The 25018-nt window shown below is 41.5% G+C and overlaps 1 protein-coding gene across 1 annotated transcript in view; it reads right to left on the reverse strand.

The window, feature by feature from the left end:
* Window positions 1–25018, reverse strand: part of AGBL1 (AGBL carboxypeptidase 1) — a gene marked incomplete at both ends in the record, with an annotated part of 563318 nt that overhangs the window by 481966 nt on the left and 56334 nt on the right. The window contains 4 exons of the mRNA XM_081229515.1: window positions 7008–7101; window positions 10712–10843; window positions 14220–14366; window positions 16001–16064. Of these exons, the coding sequence (XP_081085641.1) occupies window positions 7008–7101; window positions 10712–10843; window positions 14220–14366; window positions 16001–16064 (437 nt within the window). The remainder of the gene's footprint in view (window positions 1–7007; window positions 7102–10711; window positions 10844–14219; window positions 14367–16000; window positions 16065–25018) is intronic.

Here is a 25018-nt window from a genome sequence, read left to right on the forward strand (position 1 = left end):
AGAACCCTCGCCAGGGCAAAGCAGGGCACGTATGACTGTCCTAGGGTATGCAGGCCCAAGTTTAGTTTAGTTTAGTTTAGTTTTGTTTTGTTTTGGAGACCCTGTCTATACAAACAACTGGATGCACTCAAAATCAGCATGTCAGCACCATTCCGTCTGCCCCATCTCATGTCATGCTGAGGACAAAATACCGCACCAGATCGCAAGAGTGATCTCCTTGCCAGATCATACCCCTTGAATCGAGGACTGGTCATGGAGTCTCAGGACAGCCCCATATGCATGTGTTCCAGAGCTTCTCCTCCTCAAGGTATCCAGTCCACCTCACTGAGGTGTTAGGACATCAGAGAGCACCCTGAAGGGGGAGGAACAGACTGGAGTCCTGTTGATACACTGCCAACCGAAGCCCATCTCAGGCCTAAAGGAGTACTTTACACATTTCCAGGAAGGCTCTCTAAAGTCCTGGGCCTCCTAAGGAACGGGGCCCACAACAGAAGCCCTTCTGACTCAGCTCTAAGGGCATTTCCAGATAAAGGCATGATGAGGACCTTTCCACAGAAGAGGAAGTCAGTCCATTTCATAAGCCCAACACTGGGTCAGAAAGTTCCTCCCACACTGCACTGTTATTGTTGCCACAGACTGTCACCAACTTGAAAGACAGGGTCCACCTTCTGCTGTTTTCAAACCCCCGTGCCTAGCACCAAGACAGACACTTACAATGTTGTCAAATAAATGTTAAAAATCCTACTTCAAGGGAAGTTGGATTTTCATTATACAGTAGAGCATCTTAGAGAAATGAATAGTGTCTTGAAATTAGGTTAGAAGGCTTAGTTCAATCTCTCAGTTTCAGTCACCTCATCTTAAAATGAAGGAGCTGGACCAGCAGATCCTTAAGGACCTTCCAACTTTAGATCCTATGACTTGAATATCTATGACTGGCCCTAATCAGGGAGAGATTACTGGCTTCCCAAAAAAGATGAGAGGGATTTAAACCAACAAACCTAGTCGCCAAGGTTTAATATATGTAGGAAACTATTCATCCCACCATCAGCTACAGGCTTGGAGTCAGGTGGCAAACGCACTAATCACTCTGTCAGTAAGTTGAGCCTGTGCTGCTCACTCCCAATAAAAGCACTTGTAGGGCTGGGGTGGAATTTTTTTGTTCCTGTTCCAAGGTATCTGAGTCCAAGTGATCGGGGGCACACGGTTTCTGAAACCCCAATGTGAGCCCTTGCTCTGGAGACCACAGAGTCTAATTATATTGAACAGAGAGCAGCAAAATTCACAGAGCCATTAATGGGAGGGGAAGGGGAAAATGAACACCCAGGGAGAAATTCAGTAGCTATTTTGAAAAACAGGAGATTTTGCTTCTTTGTCTCAGTGACAAAGTAGCTGAGTCACCCAATAGCTCATGAGCTCAGGGAACGCATTAGCTTTGGTTGAGTCTGCACTCATCCAAAAAGTGGAATGGTATGATGGTCGGAGAAAGCCCAGAGGGCCTGGCTCTGAAAAAAAAAAGTAGGGATTTTTGGGGAAGGGAAAGGAGGTGCAGGACATATTTTAGAGCTTACAAACTGAAGATGAAATCACCATAAAGAGCTGTCAACGAAGCAAGGCCTAGTAATCCTGAACTCAGGCAAAGCTCAAATGCCAGAGATGCCCTGAGATCAGGACTTTGAAGGGAGAAGATCACTTAAAACTATTCTACGCACAGACAACAAGAGACTAAGCTGAAGAATTTGCTTATGAGGCTTGCGAAAGACCCAACACATCCCTCTTCTCCTCTTGTCGAAGTGTTTGAGCCCAGGTAAAGCACACAGCCTCTGAACACCATGACCTCAAAGAAACCCAGGCGCCCAGGAACTCCTGAGCCTGATGAGTATAACTCACAGCATGAGAACCCTGCTGAAAGCCTGAGAGGACACTGAAGGGGTGTGAATACTGGAAATGCTGTCTTCTGTGAGGGTTAGACCAGCAAGGTCCTGAACAACACATTTCCTGACCTCCTGTCTTCTTGGGAAAGCTCCAGAGAAACTGTAAGTGAAGGATGAAGGAACCATCTCAGCTCACGGATGTCCTGAGTTCCCTTTCTCAAAGGACGGTGCAATGGTCAGGGAATACAATGGAGCTCAAGCTCCAACCTCTGCTAGGAAGACTCAACCCGTTTCTGATTGACTCTGATGTTTCTGAGGCAAGAGAGGCCAACAGAGTTTAAAGTCCTGGGCAATAAACCAATGATAACAGCTGCTAATTCAGCTTCAAAGGTTGGGTTAACTATTACCATGTGAAAATGTGGCCATGCTTTGGAAATAGTTATGTGGACAGACAGTGGAAATTGTCATTATTTTTACCAAGACCCTTAGGTCCACACTGGAAATGAGGGCACAAAGGTACAGAAGGTGTTGAGACATGGAACAAACACAGACTCTTCTAAGGTCACAAGATGAGTCAGTCACAGACAAGCAATTCATCTTTGCCTCAAAAAAATTCTTCTACTTAGTGAATTTGGAAAGCTCAAAGACAGCTTTGGTGCAGATAAACAAACTTGTTCACAGTAGAGCAAGCTACCAAGAGCTAGCTCACCCTGGCCCTGTGTCATTTCTCCCTCCCTGAGTCTATAAAAAGCTCCCCCATAAATTCTAAAGCCCCATAAATTCCCGCCGAATGGATTATCAAACCAAATACTGGAGGCCTAGCTCTGCTTCAAATAGGAAGCAAAATCTGACTGTGAATGCTGCCCGTCACAGCCCCTCAAACGCAGATCTTTCTCTTCTGCCAATTTCAGTTTCCCCCGACAACTCTAAGTAAGAGACAAAAGACCCCGTCCAGTGAGACTTTGTTCTCTTTCAAGCTGATGGTTGCTGCTTCTCATTCTCTAGAATGAGTCCCCTCCCGCAAGGCACCTCAGTCCCTCATGCAAGAGAGTTCTGGGTAGACCAGCTACTTCATTTCCTAGACATGTTTAGACATGATAGAACCTCAAATGTGAAGTTGGCTTGGTACCAAGGAATAATAAGATAATAAATATGAAGTGCCTACTGTAGCACCCACTCAGTAAATGTTGGCTTTTATTCATCATTAGATAGGTTATTCACAAAATATAAAACTTTTTTAATTGAAGAATTTCTTTTGAATTGAATTAAGAGCCTACCATGGTCCCAGAACTTGGGTAGGACCAATGGATAACAGCAAGATAAATATAATTTGACTTCTACCTTTAGGAGGTTTAGAATTTATATGGGAGAGAAGACACACACGCCAACATGGTACAGAGTCAAATTTGATATATATTACAGGAAAATATGAACAAAGTGCTGGACGAGGGGAAATTCCTTTTGTCTGGTGAGGTGGAGCAGGCACCATAAGGTGGGGTCTGAAGAATGGGGGCACCTTCTGCCATTCAATAAGGCAGGACTGCCCGTCCAGAGGGAGGGAAGCACGTGAGGAAAGATCTGGAACAGGACAGAGCATCCCAGGTGCAGGGGTAGCTGGCTAGAAAGAAAGATGAGAGGAGGACTAAAAGGGAAGCATGGAGATGGAGATAGGGACACAGTCTTGATTGCTTTGAAGTCACGAAATACCAGTGGGAGGGCTATAGTAGCTGTCTAGGTCTGAAGAAAACTGCTCAGACTAAAGCAATGGTCATGAAGGAACAGGTGCAAGCCGACCCAAATCTATGACAGTAAGACTCTGCCAGCACGGTGGGTATTTGGGAAGTGAGGAAGGCTTGGAATAGCCACCTCCCCTGAGAGTGAGGGCTGGCACAAGGCCACAGAGGGTGAGTGACATTGCTCTGCATGCCCCTTGTCTCTAGAAGGTGTGCGGTTTGTTTCTCTGACATAAATCTTGCCCTGAATACTATCTGGAGACAAGGTTTTATTGGAGGACAGCTGCATAACTAATTTTAGGTTTGTGCTAGAGAAATAGGGCAGGTTTAATCTCCAGGGCAGGGAGGAGTCATAGTGACACAACGCTGGGCATCTGTTCCTACAGAGGCATCCAAGAATAACTCTCCCGGGGCTTGCTAGCATTTGGAGGCTGACACTCAGTAAAGCTATTCACGTCCCCTGACATGTTACTTCATCCCTGAAAGACCCCTTCAAACCCACAGGTTCTGGCATCCAAGTGGAGTTGAGTAGAACTCATTGGGGTACAACTTAGTTTCTATTTGGGAAATGGAGTTCATGTGAGAAGGTGAGTAGTGGCAGAAATTTCTCATCTGCATGTTCGCCTCTAGCTTTGCTGCCAGATCTGAAGCAGGCAGCCAAGTACCCAATAGCATTTATATTCATAATGAGGAACAATAATTAAAGCACATCAAAGCTTCCAAGATTTTTGGCACAATATTTCTTAATGCCCCCAACAAACCTAAGAGGTAGGACTTGATATTCCCACTCTGAGAAATGTAACAGTTTAGTTAAGAAAGGATAAATGACTCGCCAAGGAATCAGCTAGAAAGAGGGCAACAAGGCAGGTCTTCTGATTTTAGCACCTTTGCTCTTGTCTTGCTGCTGGAGGCTGAGGGTAAGGCAGAAAACAAGGCAGCTTTGAGAAAGAATTCAAAAGCAGAGGGAACAGACATTTATTTCGCCTTTGAGAGAAAAGAGCCATACGATGGAGGAGAAAGACTCCCTCTATCATTGAGCAAATTGGTCCATGAGTATGTGCGTTTAGATGGTAACAGAAATTTAAACAAAGTTTAACCGCTTGTGATTGCCTTATATATGGTGGTTTAGAAATCAAATGCTGGAAATAGACTGTGTAAGATACTCCGGTGGTGGTTTAAGAGCTAAGGCTCATGTATCAGACAGGGTTTAAATTCCAGCTCTTTCACTTAAATCCCAGCATGTTACTTAACTTCTTTCAGCTTCAATTTTTTTTTTCCCTGTAAAATTGGGGAGAGCAATAGCACCTGCCTCGCAGAAGAGAGGAGAGGATCAAATGAGATAATGCATGCTAAGAGCTTAGCATGGGGCAGTGCACATAATAAATGCCACGGCAATGACAGCTTTATCAAAATGATTGGTGGAAAAGCCTCTCCTCTATGGAGGTTTGGTTTTAATTTGGCATTTGGATCAAGAAGGGGACTCATCTTGTCTAACTTTTACAGAACAGACCAGAAATGCAGAAATATGCCCGAGGTCCCTGAAAAGTCATTTTGTCATCAGAAACATCCACCCCTGTTTATCCCTGGGGTTACTTTCCAGGAGAAAAAAAGCAATAGAGATGGCAACTAGCATGAGTCTCTGAGAAGGGGGCTTCTGTGCTTTGTTGCTTACTCTCCCTAGCTCAATCTGAATAGGGAAGACCATAAAAGCTATCAGGATCCCAGAAGGGAAGGGCCTAGTGCCAAGGTAAGCTGGGAAGGGCTTGCCTAGAGGAGCTCTCCAAACAACATGTACCCGAGTGAGTACTGTATGATACTGGTATGTGGATGGGCCCAGGAGACATCACTAGATTTTCACATGATGTAGGGTAAGAAACCAAACATTCCTGAGCTGCCAAAGAGATACATGGAGACAACAGCAGATTAGAAGAGTCCTGGTGAGTAAGGCAAAAAGATATGGCTCATGGATTGCTGATCAAAGGACATGTTAAGACTGCATATGTCAGCAGCAAAGGCCAACACACCATGATAAAAACTGAAATATCCAAATCAAACATATTCAAATTGAATAATGGAAGTTTAAGAGGGAAATAAAATATAATATAAAATAAATAAAATAAAATATAAAATAAAATACAGAAAAACCAAGAAAGTTAATTTTTTTGGTCACTGAGCTTGTGACTCTGAAGTTTTATACTTAACTAAATGAGGATCCCTTGACAGAATTTCGTTGAATCCCATTTTGCAATACATTTGCACTTCAGAGAAGAGATTTCTCAAATGAGGCACATGCAACACTGACTCCCAAAAAAAAGGTGGTCTGCAAACAAAAGTAGTTCCCTAACCAAATTAGTTTTGGAAAAGGGTATATACTACATACGCATCTTGAATATTCTGAATGTGTGTTGGCTTTATGAAGGCTTTGAGAAGTCTTACACTAAAGAAATATACCTAACTTTGTTTAACCCAGTACTTCTCAATATATTTGATGAGAAATTTTTTTTTTTACCAAGATATAATGTTTATCACTCTAGGAAATGCTGGTGTAGAGAGCTGCAGGTGAGAATGGATGATAATGGCATTACTGTGGTGACCCAAGAGAAAAATAATCAGGTGGAAGATGAGCCGACGACTGATGCTGGGATGCGGAAAATCTCATGGCTGGTCATGGAAATGCTACTTTGCCAAATGACCCCATGTATCTTGGAAACTGGCTGAATTTTTTCTAATATTCTTTCAAGGTCCTCGCTGAGTCACTCCCATAAATGATGGATCTTATTGGTTCCAAATATCTCTGAAGCTTGCGTCTTTAACCATCTCCCTTTTTTTAAGTTTGAGATTCAATTCACTCCACTCCAGGAGGCAGGGCCAGGGAGAATAGGCTGAGTTTCACTTTCCAATCATAAAAACACATCTCAAAACCAGCACACAATCAGAATTTCATATCAGAAATTTAGGAACCCTGAGAGCATCACCTTTCCCTATCATGTCTGGACTGTCTTTTAAGGGCTGTACTCACTATGGTAGAGTCTGTGATTAAAAGAGATACCTGAAGGCTTCACGCAAAAAACAAGGGCCTTTGAGTCAGACAGATCTGGCTGGATTCAAATCCCAACTCTGCCTTTTCCTAGCATTGTGACCTTGGATAAGACTCTCTACACATCTGAGTTCCCTCATCTGAAAATGAAGATGATATATCCATTCAGGTTGTTGTGACAATCCGAGGAAATGATGCATGGGTGGGGAGGGATGCGAGTTGAGACAGGATAAAATCATAGTACCATATCTACAAGGGGGAAGTCATTGCTAAGTGAACTGGAAGCACCAAGCGAATATCTCTGAGACCATTCCCATATCTGTATCTACTGCAAAGAAGGCAAAAGTACTAAAAATTGCTCTGTACCTGATTACTCGGGTGCGCTTCTGGGTATAAGGGGTGATGACCTTGAGAAGCAGTTCCATCGCTCCATTAATTCCCAGCATGGCTCCTGTGGTGACTGAGAAAGACAAAAGCACTCTAGTTATTGACCCATCTGAACCAAGCGTAATTTTCAGCATTACAGAATGAGCCTAAAAGATAGGGGAGGTCCATCACTTTTCTTACCAAAGGCAACTTAAAAGCAGAGAAACTCTATGGTCTTTTATCCCTGACTTGGAAGTTAAAGATCATCTGAAAAGCACACATTATCTTCCCACACTATCTCTTTCTCAAAAGGGTCCCAAGCCATGAAATTCTGTTTTTCATTTTCTGGTGGCCCATTGCCCTACTCCTTTGTATAGTCAATCAGAATAGCCAAGGCAATTGCCGAGCAGATTTTTTCTGTAAGCAGATCTTTGGGTTTCTGGCAACTACTTAAGTTCAAGCTGTTTCACCCACCACCGACTTCCTATATGATACATACATGCATGCACACATACATGTGCGCACACACACACACACAGAGCCAGTATCTTAAAAAACACTTTCTTAGACGTATTTTGCTGTTTGGAGACTTAACAATGAAGAAAAGTCGTAAGTGGATGGGATAAGTTTCAGTCCAACTTGGATTGACTTCTTTAAAACTTTAAGAAGCAACCTAATAAAGAAGATAGTGCCCTTTTTGTTCCACCCCGGTTCCAAGTTCCCCTACAACTTTTGCACTCGGATCGCCCATCATTAAAAGGCTAAGGCTTGACTATACCTCTATCCATTAGAATGGCAAAGGAAGAATCAGTTGGTCCTGCTCAGAGGTAACTACCAGAAATTTTTGCCTTTTTGCCCAATTGGATGGCTATAAAAACAGAGTGATAGATCTGAATAATAGAAAGAGACCGAAAGGGGTAGCTGGTCATCCTGGTGGCTTCAGGTGAGTACTTTGGATACAAAACCTCTCATCTCCGATGAGGCCCCAGCCACTCTGCAATATTCCCAGCACCTCACTCCACTCAGCGCACTTTAGGAAGAGCTCTGATCACGTCAAAAATAAGAGGAACCCCCAGGATATAGAATGGAATCTTGGCCCAAGGCAAAACTTTCAGTGGGAGAAGGAAAGAAAGTTATATTCCAAGGTGTGACTCTTTTTCCTTTCCTCCACTGTACTGTTGTAGTAAAACAGAGACCTATGAATGCCTTGTGCTTTGGGCCAGCTTTGTTCCAGGAAATACGAGTGGAAACAAGGGGGTCAGGGAGAAGCAAAGAGATAAAAACAAGGGAGGCTTATACTGGCTTGCTCCAAGCCTCAGGAAAGGGGGAAAAATGGAAAACTGGAGTCTCTAATATAGTTCAGCTCAGTACAGTCCACCAGAGAGAGACTGAGGCTGATGTCTTAGTTATCACCAGGAGTGCGTGTTCCTGGAATATCCTCTATGCATTCGTCCCTCCTGAGGCTAGTACAGGCAGTCATTGAATGGATCAAAATTCAAGAGTTTGGCATCCTAGTCCTGCCCATCAATCTTCCCTTCCCATGGCTACTAACTCAGTCCTTACTTCTAAATTGGGAAAACATGCTGGAGTAAACTCCTGGCAAATAATTCAGCAAAATTCTAGTATTAAGTAGAGTTAGGGAGGAAATAGTTTTAAGAGCATGAATTCTAGCATGGGAGACTTCAGACTTGGAACTGAAAGAGGATAACAATAAAAAGTCCTCGCTAAGTTCTTCCATGCTGGAGGCCTGCCCAAGGTTAGACCTCTGGCAGCTCTATAAGCAACCTCACTGGCCATCTGAGAGCTGCCGAAGGGTTCGCTGGCTGTCACAGACCCATTATGGTTCCAGCCAATTCCTTCTGCAGATAGGAGCTGTTTAGAAAACTTGCTGGAACATTCAACAGTAGCTAACAATTCACCAAAGCGACAGCAACCCATGGGCTTCATGAACTCTGCTTGCCTCTCATCAGTAAAGTCAATGTGTAGAGAGTGATCGTATTTTTTTAAATATTTTATGAAACAGTTCATACAATAAATGTTGTCTTAGAATAGGAGACACATGGCCACCTCCTCATACCCACAGGCAAATCTCAGCATTTTTCAGAGCTCCCTGCTGAAGGAATTCTTCAAGATCTCTACAATCAATGTATATAATGAGAGTAAGTTATTCATCTTAACTATTCTTTATGAAACCAAAAGAAGATACTTCAAATCTCGTGCTGCTGGCAAGCTCCAAATGGGGGTGACACACCTTCTGCCTACTCATTAATAAGAGTTGTCCTTTATACAGAGCCACAACTTCTCACTTAGATTTTCCTTTATTAGAGATGGGTTTGGACAGATTCTTTCAGCCTCTCTCAAATATTCTTTGATTTTCCAGTCAACATACATGAGTGTGAGTGGAGATTCTGTCTGTGATCATGGAGTCAAGCATCTGTCTCATTATTCCCTAGAAATACTTTCTTTTGATGGGTCTTCCATGCTTATTCATGGAGTTAACCAATGAAATATGTCCCTACTATTTTGTTAGTCCTGAGGATAGTTACGGAAAAAGGTCACCACCTGTTTACTCCCCTTATGTGTATGATTCCTATTATTTCAAAGGACTGAGGGAAAAGATTAGAGCGGAGAAGAAAAACTAACACTTACTTAGCAACTATTATGTGACGAGCTTACCCGTGAACATGATCTTACTTAGCCCAACCACCAAGTCTATGAGCTCTTATTACAACTGTAATTTTACAGAGGAAGAAGCTGAGGTTAAACAGGTTAAGTGCACACATCATATGACTCTTAAGAAATGAAGTCAGAGTCAAGCCCAGATCTTCTCGGCTCTAAGCTCATGTTCTTTTCTCTAGAGAGTATTACATCTAAATAGTTGTCACTTTTGTTCTGCAGGAAAGGGGCTTAGAAAGGAGCAATAAAGGTCTGTGTTCTTTACACTGAAATAGGTGGTACAGAATATAATCTATTAATAACTGTATCCGTATGGAGAGTGGAATAAACATGAATTTTGCAGTTAGAAACTTAGTCCTCATGACTTATCTGTATGAACTCAAGCAATTTCTTCATTCTTCTAAGCTTCACTGTCTTTTTTCTTAGTTATGAAATGCTGAGTCTACATACAGGATGGTTATGATTATCAGAAATAATCCAAATCAGGAGATGGCAAATAACATCAACCCATGTGCTATGATATATCAAGTTACCTGAAAGACTATGTTGAGAAGCACTGGGAGATAAACTTTGGTAAAGGATGTCATGAGCAATGAGTGACTTCAGGGACATAGTGGAGAGACTTGTGATGTGAGGGTCACTCTTGACAGCTGTAACACATTGCTCTGTGCCTTGGATATAAGGACTGAATAAAGTCTGCCTTCCCCTGCCACAGGTCTTTTTCATCTCGTAGTACTGACAGAGAGATGTAGAGTGCTAAGATGTTTTAGCTCCCAAGGGAAAACGATATGGACCTCTCACTTCAAGCACTGGCTCAAGAGTTCTCCATGGCTGAGAAGGAGATGAAGAAATAACTTCTCACCTCTACAGTCTCTAGAACATGAGGCTCCTCCTGGTTTATTTATCTTGTTGGGACTACATTTGTCCTCCACCCATGCCCTCCTTCCAACCACACCCCCAAATGGTTTCCAGGTGTCCCAGCCCAGATCTGGAAGCCACCCCCAGAGAGCCACAATTGAGTTGCTTACCACTAAAGGCAAAGACACGCAGAGCCCAGAGACAGTGGAGGAGGTTCTGGCTGTGAGACAGGTTTTTCCTCGCCAGAATCAGTGTCACATCAAGTGCTTCCAATTCCAGTGCCTTCTGTCCAAACTTTTTATCTGTGAACACAGATCAATCCAACTTAGTTGTGTTTCACATTAATTCTGAAGGCTGTATAATGTGTGGGGGAGAGGAAGGCAAAGATGGTGGAGTGAAGAAGATTATCATGGCCAATGAGACTTTTCGGGTCTAGTAGAAACTGCTACTAAGTATGTCCCCACTGGAACTAGATGACTCAAAATAACTAATCGAGGGTATACTTATGGTCCATTATTCTTCAAGTAATATTTACATGAAGTCTTGTGGGTTGTATGACTTGCACCCCTATATGTAAAAATGTTTCTGATTGTCCTCAAACATGAGCTACAGTTTAGCTGGGTATAAATTTCTTCCTTTAAGACAGTTCCAGAAGTAAGGATACTTAAGTTACATAACATTCAAATGCATTGTGTGAACCCTGATTGGATCCTTCTCTGAACATGTCTGTAAAAGGCATGCTGGGAACATTTGAAGAAACTGGAATGAATATAAATATGTATGCATTGTTAATTTTGTTAGATTTATGACCATGGTATTATGATTATATAGGAAAACGTCTCTTTTCAAAGAAATGCACTCAAAAGTATTTAGGAGTAATGCTAACTCTAATTTTCCTTAGAATATTTCAAATAAAAATAAATAGGTTAAGGAAATATGGCAAAATGTTAACAATGGTTAGATCTAAGTGATAGGTATAGAAGAGGTCATCTTTCTATATGGTAGAGAACTTTATAATAAAACATGAAAACATAATTTCAGAAAATAAAATTTTCACCCCAAATTTCTCTAAATTATTGATCCAAATAACCTGATATTCAGTGTTGTGGGTTAGTCATTATTATTTTAATAATTATTAATTATTAATATTATTTAATAATTAGTAATAGCATAAAAAATAAAGGGAAAAGTATTTTTTAATTCTATGCTCCTGGCTCCCACTAGGATAATCTGTGACTGTGCCACCTGTCACATTTGTTTGTGTCCTTTCCAAACTGCAATGCCCAAATCACCATGTTTGTTTTTGCAAGAATACAATCACTACCAGATTCATAGCAGGTGGAAATAAGGAAAACAGAGACAACATCCTAAACCTCGTTTACCAATATTTATCTCTGGACCAAAAGACACCGGCAAAGAGATTGTGACTGAACTCATATGACTCATTTCCTTTATCAGAAAAGAAAGATACCTATCTGGCTCCATTCATGAGCAGCCCATCTCATTTCTGTTCTGTTCAGGTCAGCCCCTGACAGCTTGAATGTCAATATCAAGGACTACCATCTTTAATGGCAGAAGGTGTAATTATGACAATAATAATATCAAGGTCCATAACTTGAAAATCACTGCCCTGGTGCATCACTCATCTCTCTTTCTCCTATGAAACCTACATGACTCTTGTCCATCAAGCTTCTGGTGCCACATGCTAAGCAGGCAACATACAACCTTGCTTAATCCTTACAGCAACCCAAGAATTATGTACTGAGACCCATTTTGTAGATGAGAGCCCAATGGTAACTTGCCCAAGGTCACACTGCTAATAAATGTGAAAGCCAGGCCTGAAACCCAGATCTGACGTTCCAGCCTCTGCCATTTACTACCAGGGTGTATATCATGTCTTTTCTGTCTTTTTTTGGAGTTCACTTGGCCCACTCTTTGTTTTGCTGACTTCTTCTTATCTTTCAAGTTTGGGCTCAAATGTCACCTCTCTCTGTCCACACCATCTTAGAGGAACATCACCTTTTCTTTTCCTTCCAGTTATTATCTAGTTAATTATCATTGTCTGCTATTATCTAGTTAATTATTTACTTTCTGCCCTTCCCCACTTGAATGTAAGTCCCATGTGAGGAGGCCCCTTATCTGTCTTTGTGACAATGATGTTCCCAGTGTCCAGAACAGTGCACAGCCCTGGGAGACATAGAGTAAAAATCTGTTGAATATTCAGTGAATATTGGTTCTACTGGTTTTGTCTGGAACATGCTCATGCAGGTGCTGGCTGATGTCTGGGTCTCAATCATTATATACAATGGAATACTACTCAGCCATAAAAAAGAATGAAATAATGCCATTTGCAGCAACATGGATGGGCCTAGAGATTATCATGCTAAGTGAAGTGCTAAGCCTGTGCTCCGCAACGGGAGAGGCCACAACAGTGAGAGGCCCACGTAGAGCAAAAAAAAAAAAAAAAAAAAAAAAATGTGCTCCAAAAATTCCTAGGGTTGTAGGGAGGTGTTTCAGTCTTCTCTGAGGAAAGAGAAATGGATGTGTGGCATAAGTGGAAAGAATTCTAGACCCCCATCTTCTCTTCAACCAAGGAAGCTCCACTTCTATGTGACATATTGTAGTGAGTTGAAAACTGTGCCCCAAAATTCATGTCTGCCTGGAACCTCAGAGTGTTATCATATTTGCAAATAGAGTCTTTGCAGACTTAATTACTTAAGATAAGATCATACAGATTTGGGTGGGCCCTAAATCCAATGACCAACATCCTTATAAGAGGAGACGACACAAAGAAAGACCCAAGAGTAGAAGGCCATGTGAAGATGGATGCAGAAATTGGAGTGATGTGTCTATAAGCCAAGAAACACCAAGGAATGCTGGAAATTACCAGAATCTAGGAGAAAGACATGTAAGAGATTCTCCCTCAGAGCCTCCAGAAGGAACCAATCTTGCTAACCTCTTAATTTCAGACTTTTAGCCTCCAGAACTATGAGAAAATAAACTTCTGTTGTTTTAAGCCACCCAGTTTGTGGTAATTCGTTATGGCAGCCCTAAGAAATTAATGCATTTACATAATGAACCTCCATATAAGATGCTATTTGTAGAAATGTTCCATTTATTTATTTATTTATTTATTATTATTATTTATTATTTTTTTTTGCGGTACGCAGGCCTCTCACTGTTGTGGCCTCTCCCGTTGCGGAGCACAGGCTCCAGACGTGCAGGCTCAGCGGCCATGGCTCATGGGCCCAGCCGCTCCGTGGCATGTGGGATCTTCCCGGACCAGGGCACGAACCCGTGTCCCCTGCATCGGCAGGCGGACTCTCAACCACTGTGCCACCAAGGAAGCGCAATGTTCCACTTATTTTTTAAGTGACTGAAAACCTCCTTGGAGTATCTCCCCTCTGTCCCCCATATGCCTCATGCCCCATTAGTCCAGGCCTGCTCTGGGTCCTCTCCTAAGCACCTAAGTACCTTGGATTTGCTGACATCTACAAACTTCTCCTGGTCCCTCACCTTCCAGGTGAGGCTGGGGCTGGTCCTGCCATCACCACCAAGGTGCCTATACCTCCCTGCTGCTCCTCCCTGTACTCCCCCACAAAAGCTTCCCAAATTGCTCTCATGATAACATCCCCAGATGCCCTTTCAGTCATCTTTGGGTCCCAGGGGTATGGGTACCTCGTAGGCCAACTTTGGCCAGCAGCCGGAAGAGGGGCAAGAGGATGTCATAGTCTGGAGAAGCCGTCCTGGCTGTGTCCACCAGGGTCTGCAGAAGGGCTTCGCTACCACCCTTGCTGATCATGTAGCAAATCCTCCGGTCTGTGCCTGAGGGGGAAAGCAGAGGAGCGCTGAGCCTCAAATAACTACCCTCACTTCCTTGGAACAGGAAGCAGACCTCACAGCTAGAGACAGAGCAAGGATTGGTTCATTTCACCCCAGAAACGAAAACTGTGGAGTTCTTGAAGCAACTTGTGTAAAGTTGTGCTATTAGGTAAGGGGCCAGGGTTGTGGGGTGGGGGTGGGGTGTGAAATGGAGAAATAATGGAATATTTCAGAATTTGCAGCAGCTGTAATAAGCGGAGCCTAAAATCTACTTTCCTGAGAATCTATTAAGTCTCAGTGTATGTGTGCACTTGTGTTGCATGTATAGAAATATGCATATAGGCTTATGTATAATCATATACTTAATTAAAGAGGGATCAGTATCCCCTCAGCTATAGGTTTGAATCATCTACAAGAGGGTTTGGTTTGATAGCTTATCTGGAATAATTTCATGGATGGTGTTAATGATTATTTGGTGCTGGCCTTCAGTAACAGATGTGTGGTAAATATGGAAACAACCAGAATAATCCCTTGAGAAACAAACATCTAATCATATGTCTAGGGAGTTTGAACAGTGTCTGGGGCTAGGGTAAGGTATATTGGTCTTTCTACCTAAGAATAGTTTTAAACATCTTGCCCCACGACAAGCTCAAAAGCAGTGATTACATTTCAACTTGGAAGGGGACCCACGTGACTCTCTGTGCACTTGGACAAAGGTGGACACCAGGGTGGGAGATTATTAGCAAAGAAGACCCTCTGGTTTTTCATCCTCTACTAAAGGGGCAATAATCAGTATCTATTTCAGAAGGAGAACTCCAAGGTTTCATTCTAAGAGTTCCAGACACCACTGGACAAATTGAAGGCAGAACTATCACAGAGCACAAGTGGTCTTCACCTACAGAGGGTACCTCGCACAGAAGAAGGGAAGTCACCCTGCCATTGGAGAGCAGCACAGCCTATGGAAAAACCTCAGTATGAGTGGACCCTTCCTCCTGAATCTGTAATCTGAGGGTTTGTGGCTTTGGAGCGACATTCACTTTGGTATTGTCTGTTTGGTGATAATACGTCTTTCTAATGCAATGTGACTGGCTACATAGAAGTGAAAACTGAGTAAATGTTGGAATGTCCAAGAAGCTGTGTTTTCCAAGACCCTCACATGGAAATGAGCTAATAGAGGCGTGCCCCAGTTAACTCAGTTAATGCCAATATAGTCATCTCTGTCATCTTATCTCTGAAAATGTAGTGGCTGACCACTCTGCTAAGTCCAGCTCCTGCCTCATCTTCCTGTCTCCATTGGACATATGAAGGGAGCTGCCAATATCTGGCTCTCTAAATGGGCCACGATGAGGGAAGCAGGGGAGGCAACAGGTCGAATTGCTGAGGGCTGGAGGTCCTTGGCCCCAGAAATGAAGTATCATAGAATGACCACCAAGAGTCTAATTCCCTCCTAAGTTTGGATCACTGTAGGGTGAGTGACAAGACTGAAGAGCCCTAAGTACAACCATCCCATGGTGATTCGATCTCTCACAGAAAACTTGAGCTGGAGCAAACCCCCAGGCTACATAAGTCCCTGGGAGACACCACAGCTGCATGCCTCCATGTCCACCATACAAGGGATGAGGGCATGGCTTACTCACCAACGGAAAGCAGATCTCCGAGGATCTGGAGGATGGTCAGGGTGGACTCCCTGTCAGAGGAGCTCTGCAATGAAAGCACAGTCAGTCATTTTTAAGAAGGAAGGCGAGGGTGCAGCCACTATGGAGAACAGTATGGAGGTTCCTTAAGGTTACCATATGATCCAGCGATCCCACTCCTGGGCATATATCCAGAAAAGATGAAAACTCTCATTTGAAAAGATACATGCACCCGAATGTTCATTACAGCACTATTTACAATAGCCAGGACATGGAAGCAACCTAAATGTCCAGATGAATGGATAAAGAAGATGTGGTACATATATACAATGGAATACTACTCAGCCATAAAAAGAATGAAATAATGCCATTTGCAGCAACATGGATGGGCCTAGAGATTATCATGCTAAGTGAAGTAAGCCTGACAGAGAAAGACATATATCATATGATATAACTTGTATGTGGAATCTAAAAAAAATTATTCAAGTGAACTTATTTACAAAACAGAAATAGACTCGCAGACATAGAAAACAAACTTATGGTTACCAAAGGGGAAAGGTATGGGAAAGATAAATTGGGAGTTTGGGATTGACATGTACACACTACTATACATAAAATAGGTAATCAACAAGGACCAACTGTATAACACAGGGAACTGTACTTAATATTCTGTAATAACCTAAATGGGAAAAGAATTTGAAAAAGAATAGATAAATGTGTATGGATAACTGAATCACTTTGTTGTACACCTGAAACTAATACAACATTGTAAATCAACTATACTCCAATATAAAATAAAAATTAAGAAAAAGAAGGCAGGCAAAAGAAAGGAGGCGGCATCGTCAGGGTACACATGGGAATGGCAGGACTGTGTTTCCTTCTATTGAGAAAGACTTCCTGCCACAAGAGATGGTTGAAGGGTTGTTCCTTAAATAATGACTATGAGGGGATTCACTGAGTTAAGGTCTCAGGGGTTCTGCCACCATATTCAGACTTCAGGACCCTTCTTTGGGGACCCATTTTTTAAGTAACACCAGCAAGATGGGCAAGAGAATAAACACTGATAATTTACACAGAAACAGCAAATGAAAGGGGCTTTGTGGGCCAAGTTAGCATAGTTCTCACTTATTTCAGGAGGTTTGGACTATTGTTAAATGCAGGGCAAACAGCAGAAACAGAAACCCACTAAAATGTTCCAATGGAAAGACTTCCCTGACTGACAAGGATGAATTTTTATTTTCTCAAGAGACACCTAGGGTAGCACCAAATCACATGATATAGATGCTCTATGGGATGCTTGCAACGCTTGATACTCTACCCTTTGTTATACAGAAGAGGACACTGAGATTCAGAGGGAGGGAGGATTATTCAAGTCCTCTATGGTGACCCACAGAGAAAAACCCAAAGTTACAGCCCAGGCCAGGTTCCCAAAAATCAGGCCAGTGTTTGTTACGCTGTAATATGCTAATTTTCTAGATCACAAGAACTTATTTATCTACTAGTTGCAAGTTTGTGCCCATAAACAACACTTCTCCAAATCCCCCACTCCAGCCCCTGGTAACCATCATTCTACTCTCTGCTTTTGCAAGTTCAGCTTTTTTAGATTTCATATATCAGTAATATCGTACAGTGTTCATCTTTATCTGACTTATCTCACTGCACCTAATGCCTTCAGGATCCATCTGTGTTGTTGCAAATGGCAGGATATGCTTTTTCTCATGGATGAATAATATTCCACTGTATGTATATATATCTTCTTTATCCGTTTATCTGTTGAGGGCACTTAGGCTGCTTCCATATCTTGGCTATTATGAAAAACGCTGCAGTGAACATGGGTGTGCAAATGTCTCTTCCAGACACTGCTTTCAATTCCTTTGTATATATAGCCACGAGTCCTATCTTACACCACTCACAAAAATTAACTTGAAATAGATCAAAGGATTTCTTTTTTTTTTAGTTTTGGGTCCCACTGCATGTGGGATCCTAGTTCCCCAACCAGGGATCGAACCCACAGCCCCTGCATTGGAAGTGTGAAATCTTAACCACTGGACCTCAAGGGAAGTCCCAGATAAAAGCCTTAAATCTAAGACTTGAAACCATAAAACTCCTAGAAGGGAGGAGACCTTCAAGATGGTGGAGGAGTAAGATGTGGAGATCACCTTCCTCCCCACAAATACATTAGAAATACATCTACATGTGGAACAACTCCTACAGAACACCTACTGAACGCTGGCAGAAGACCTCAGACTTCACAAAAGGCAAGAGACTCCCCATGTACCTGGGTAGGGCAAAAGAAAAAAGAATAAACAGAGACAAAAGAATAGGGACAGGACCTGCACCAGCGGGAGGGAGTTGTGAAGGAGGAAAAATTTCCACACACTAGGAAGCCCCTTCGTGGGCAGAGACTGCGGGAGGCGGAGGGGAAGCTTTGGAGCCATGGAGGAGAGCGCAGCAATAGGGGTGCGGAGGGCAAAGCGGAGAGATTCCCGCACAGAGGATCGGTGCCGACCAGCACTCAGCAGCCCGAGAAGCTTGTCTGCTCAACCACCAGGGCGGGCAGGGGCTGGAAGCTGAGGCTTGGGCTTCAGAGGTCAGACCCCAGGGAGAGGACTAGGGTTGGCTGCGTGAACACAGACTGAAGGGGGCTAGTGCACCACAGCTAACCGGGAGGGAGTCCAGGAAGAAGTCTGGAACTGCCTAAGAGGCAAGAGAGAATTGTTTCACGGTGTGAAAGGAAAGGGGATTCAGAGCACTGCCTAAACAAACTCCAGAGACGGGCTTAAGCTGAGACTTTCAGCACGGACACCAGAGACGGGCATGAAACGCTAAGGCTGCTGCTGCAGCCACCAAGAAGCCTGTGTGCAAGCACAGGTCACTATCCACACCTCTCCTCCTGGGAGCCTGTGCAGCCCACCACTGCCAGGGTCCCATAATCCAGGAACAACTTCCCCAGGAGAATACACGGCGCGCTCAGGCTGTTGCAATATCATGCCGGCCTCTGCCGCCACAGGCTCACCCCACATTCGTACCTCTTCCTCTCCCCAGCCTGAGTGAGCCAGAGCCCCCTAATCGGCTGCTACTTTAATCCTGCCCTGTCTGAGTGAAGAACAGATGCCCTCAGGCGACCTACAAGCAGAGGCCAGGCCAAATCCAAAACTGAACCCCAGTAGCCGTGCGAACAAATACGAGAAAGGGAAATCTCTCCTAGCAGCCTTAGGAGCAGAGGGTTAAATCCCCACAATCAACTTGATGTACCCTGCATCTCTGGAATACCTGAATAGACAATGTATCATCCCAAAATTGAGGTGGTAGACTTTGGGAGCAACTGTAGACTTGGGATTTGCTTTCTGCATCTAATTTGTTTTCGGTTTTATGTTTATCTTACTTTATATTTAGAGTTTATTATCATTGGTAGATTTGTTTATCAATTTCTTTGCTCTCTTATTTTTTTTTATATAGATATATATTGTTTTTTCCTTTTTCTATTTTTGTGAGTGTGTATGTGTATGCTTCTTTCTGTGATTTTGCCTGTATAGCTTTGCTTTTACCATTTGTCCTAGGGTTTTGTCTGTCCATTTTTTTTTCTTAGTACAGTTTTTCCACTTATTATCATTGGTGGATTTGTTTTTTGCTTTGGTTGCCGTTTTCTTTCTTTACTTTTTAAGTTTTTAATTTTTAATAATTTTTAAAATTTTAATTTCAATAACTTTATTATATATATTTTTTCTTTCTTACCTTTCTTTTTTATCCCTTTTTTTCTGAGCTGTGTGGCTGGCAGGGTCTTGGTGCTCCGGCCAGGTGTCAGGCCTGTGCCTCTGAGGTGGGAGAGCCAAGTTCAGGACACTGGTCCACCAGAGACCTCCTGGCTATATGTAATATCAAATGGCAAAAGCTCCCCCAGAGATCTCCATCTCAATGCTAAGACCCAGCTCCACCCAATGACCAGCAAGCTACAGTGCTGGACACCCTATGCCAAACAAATAGCAAGACAGGAACACAACCCCAGCCATTAGCAGAGAGGCTGCCTAAAATCATAATAAGGTCACAGACACCCCAAAATACACCACTGGATATGGTCCTACCATCAGAAAGACAAGATCCAGTGTCATTCACCAGAAAACAGGCACCAGTCCCCTCCACCAGGAAGCCTGCCCAATCCACTGAACTAACCTTAGCCACTGGGGGCAGACATCAAAAAACAATGGGAACTATGAACTTGCAGCCTGAGAAAGGAGACCTCAAACACAGTAGTTAGCAAAATGAGAAGAAAGAGAAATACACAGCGGATGGAGGAGCAAGGTAAAAACCCACCAGACCAAACAAATGAAGAGGAAATAGGCAGTCTACCTGAAAAAGAATTCAGAATAATGATAGTAAAGATGATCCAAAATCTTGGAAATAGAATGGAGAAAATACAAGAAACGTTTAACAAGGACCTAGAAGAACTAAAGAGCAAACAAACAATGATGAACAACATAATAAATGATGTTAAACATTCTCTACAAGGAATCAATAGCAGAATAACTGAAGCAGAAGAATGGATAAGTGACCTGGAAGATAAAATGTCTCAGAGACATCTGGGAAAACATTAAACTCACCAACATTCGGATTATAGGGGTCCCAGAAGAAGAAGAGGAAAAGAAAGGAACTGAGAAAATATTTGAAGAGATTATAGTTGAAAACTTCCCGAATATGGGAAAGGAAATTGTCAATCAAGTCCAGGAAGCATAGAGAGTCCCATACAGGATAAATCCAAAGAGAAACACATGAAGACACATATTAATCAAACTATCAAAAATCAAATACAAATAAAAAATATTAAAAGGAGCAAGGGAAAAACAACAAAAACATAAAAGGAATCCCCATAAGGTTAACAGCTGATCTTTCAGCAGAAACTCTGAAAGCCAGAAGGGAGTCGCAGGACATATTTAAAGTGATGAAAGGGAAAAATCTACCACCTAGATTACTCTACCAGTGAGGATATCATTCAGATTCAATGGAGAAATTAAAACCTTTACAGACAAGCAAAAGCTAAGAGAATTAGGCACCACCAAACCAGTTTTACAACAAATGCTGAAGGAACTTCCCTAAGCAGGAAACATAAGAGAAGGAAAAGACCTACAATAACAACCCCGAACAATTAAGAACATGGTAATAGGAACATACTTATCAATAACTACCTTAAAGGTAAATGGAGTAAATACTCCAAACAAAAGACATAGACTGACTAAATGGATACAAAAACAAGACCTGTATACAGGCTGTCTACAAGAGACCCACATCAGACCTAGGGACACATACAGACTAAAAGTGAGGGGATGGAAAAAGATATTCCATGCAAATGGAAATCAAAAGAAAGCTGGAGTAGCAACACTCATATCAGACTAAATAGACTTTAAAATAAAGACTATTACAAGAGACAAAGAAGGACACTACATAATGATCAAGGGGTCAATCCAAGAAGAAGATATAACAATTGTAAATTTTTATGAACCCAATATAGGAGCACCTCAAAACATAAGGAAAATGCCAACAGCCATAAAAGGGGAAATCAACAATAACACAATCATACTAGGGGATTTTAACACCCCACTTTCACCAATGGACAGATCATCCAAAATGAAAATAAATAAGGAAACACAACCTTTATATAATACATTAAACAAGATGGACTTAATTGTTATTTATAGCATATTCAACCCCAAAACAGCAGATTACACTTTCTTCTCAAGTGTGCACAGAACATTCTCCAGGATAGATCATATCTTGGGTCACAAATAAAGCCTCAGTAAATTTAAGAAAATTGAAATCATATCAAGCATCTTTTCTGATCACAATGCTATGAGACTAGATATCAGTTACACGAAAAAACCTAATAAATACAAACCCATGGAGGCTAAACAATACACTGCTAAATATCCAAGAGATCACAGAAGAAATCAAAGAGGAAATCAAAAAATCTCTAGAAAAAAATGACAATAAAAACCCGATGACGCTAAACCTATGGGATGCAGCAAAAACAGTTTTAAGCTGGAACTTTATAGCAATACAACCCCACCTTAAGAAACAAGAAACATTCAAATAAACAACCTAACCTTACACCTAAAGCAATTAGAGAAAGAAGAACAAAACAACCTCAAATTTAGCAGAAGGAAAGAAATCATAAAGTTCAGATCAGAAATAAATGAAAAAGAAATGAAGGAAACAATAGCAAAGATCAATAAAACTAAAAGCTGGTTCTTTGAGAACATAAACAAAATTGATAAACCATTAGCCAGACTCATCAAGAAAAAAAAGGAGAAGACTCAAATCAATAGATTTAGAAATGAAAAAGGAGAAGTAACAACTGACACTGCAGAAATACAAAGGATCATGAGAGATTACTACAAGCAAGTATATGCCAGTAAAATGGACAACCTGGAAGAAATGGACAGATTCTTAGAAAAGCACAGCCTTCTGAGACTGAACCAGGAAAAAACAGAAAAAGTGAACAGAGCAATCACAAGCGTTGAAATTGAGACTGATTTAAAGTCTTCCAACAAACAAAAGCACAGGACTAGACTGCTTCACAGGCAAATTCCATCAAACAATTAGAGAAGAGCTAACACCTATCCTTCTCAAACTCTTCCAGAATATAGCAGAAGGAGGAACTCTCTCAAACTCATTCTATGAGGCCAACATCACCCTGATACCAAAAACAGACAAAGTTGTCACAAAGAAAGAAAACTATAGGCCAATATCACTGATGAAAATAGAGGCAAAAATCCTCAACAAAATACTAGCAAACAGAACCCAACAAGCACATTAAAAGGATCATAATCATACACCATGATCAAGTGGGGTTTATCCCAGGAATGCAAGAATTTTTCAATATATGCGAATCAATCAGTGTGATAAACCATATTAACAAGTTGAAGGAGGAAAACCATATGATCATCTCAATAGATGCAGAAAAATCTTTTGACAAAATTCAACACGCATTTATGGTAAAAACCCTCCAGAAAGTAAGCATAGAGGGAACTTACCTCATCATAATAAAGGCCATATATGACAAACCCACAGCCAACATCACTCTCAATGGTGAAAAACTGAAACCATTTCCTCTAAGATCAGGAACAAGACAAGGTTGCCCACTCTCACCACTGTTATTCAACATTGTTTTGGAAGTTTTAGCCACAGCAATCATAGAAGAAAAAGAAAAAAAAGGAATCGAAATCGGAAAAGAAGAAGTAGAGTTGTCACTGTTTGCAGATGACATGGTACTATACATAGAGAATCCTAAAGATGCCACCAGACAACTACTAGAGCTAATCAATGAATTTGGTAAAGTAGCAGGATACAAAATTAATGCACAGAAATCTCTTGCATTCCTTTACACTAATGCTGAAAATTCTGAAACAGAAATTAAGGAAACACTCCCATAACCATTGCAACAAAAAGAATAAAATACTTAGGAATAAACCTAACTAAGGAGACAAAAGACCTGTATGCAGAAAACTGTAAGACACTGATGAAAGAAATTAAAGATGATATAAACAGATGGAGAGATATACCATGTTAGTGGATTGGAAGAATCAACATTGTGAAAATGACGATAGTACCCAAAGCAATCTACAGATTCAATGCAATCCCTATCAACCTACCAATGACATTTTTCACAGAACTAGAACAAAAAATTTCACAATTTGTATGGAAACACAAAAGATGCCGAATAGCGAAAGCAATCTTGAGAAAGAAAAACGGAGCTGGAGGTATCAGGCTCCCTGACTTCAGACTATATTACAAAGCTACAGTAAGCAAGACAGTATGGTACTGGCACAAAAACAGAAATATAGATCAATGGAACAGGATAGAAAGCCCAGAAATAAACCCACGCTCATATGGTCAACTTATTTTTCATAAAGGTGGCAAGAATATACAATGGAGAAAAGACAGCCACTTCAATAAGTGGTGCTGGGAAAACTGGACAGCTACATGTAAAAGAATGAAATTAGAACACTACCAAACACCATACACAATAATAAACTCAAAATGGATTAAGGACCTAAATGTAGCCAGACACTATAAAACTCTTAGAGGAAAACATAGGCAGAACACTCTATGACATAAATCACAGCAAGGTCCTTTTGACCCACCTGTTAGAGAAAGGGAAATAAAAACAAAAATAAACAAATGGGACCTAATGAAACGTAAAAGCTTTTGCACAGTAAAGGAAACCATAAACAAGATGGAAAGACAGCCCTCAGAATGGGAGAAAGTATTTGCAAATGAAGCAACTGACAAAGGATTAATCTCCAAAATTTACAAGCAGCTCATGCAGCTCAATATCAGAAAAACAAACAACCCAATCCAAAAATAGGCAGAAGACCTAAATAGACGTTTCTCTAAAAAGATATACTGATTGCCAACAAACACTTGAAAGGATGCTCAACATCACTAATCATTAGAGAAATGTAAATCAAATCTGCAATGAGGTATCACCTCACACCAGTCAAATGGCTATCATCAGAAAATCTACAAACAATAAATCCTGTAGAGTGTGTGGAGAAAAGGGAAACCTCTTGCCTTGTTGGTGGGAATGTAAATTAATACAGCCGCTATGGAGAACAGTATGGAGTTTTCTTAAAAAACTAAAAATAGAACTACCATACGACCCAGCAATCCCACTACTGGGCATATACCCTGAGAAAACCATAATTCAAAAAGAGTCAGCTACCACTATGTTCATTGAAGCTCTATTTACAATAGCCAGGACATGAAAGCAACCTAAGTGTCCACCGACAGATGAATGGATAAAGAAGATGTGGCACATATATACAATGGAATATTACTCAGCTATAAAAAACAAGTGAAATTGAGTTATTTGTAGTGAGGTGGACGGACCTAGAGTCTGTCATATAGAGTGAAGTAAGTCAGAAAGAGAAAAACAAATACATTGTATGCTAACACATATGGAATCTAAAAGAAAAAAAAGGTTCTGAAAAACCTAGGGGCAGGACAGGAATAAAGATGCAGACATAG

This window comes from Mesoplodon bidens (assembly GCF_964165515.1).
Source record: "Mesoplodon bidens genome assembly, chromosome: 3".
NCBI classification, from domain to species: domain Eukaryota; kingdom Metazoa; phylum Chordata; class Mammalia; order Artiodactyla; family Ziphiidae; genus Mesoplodon; species Mesoplodon bidens.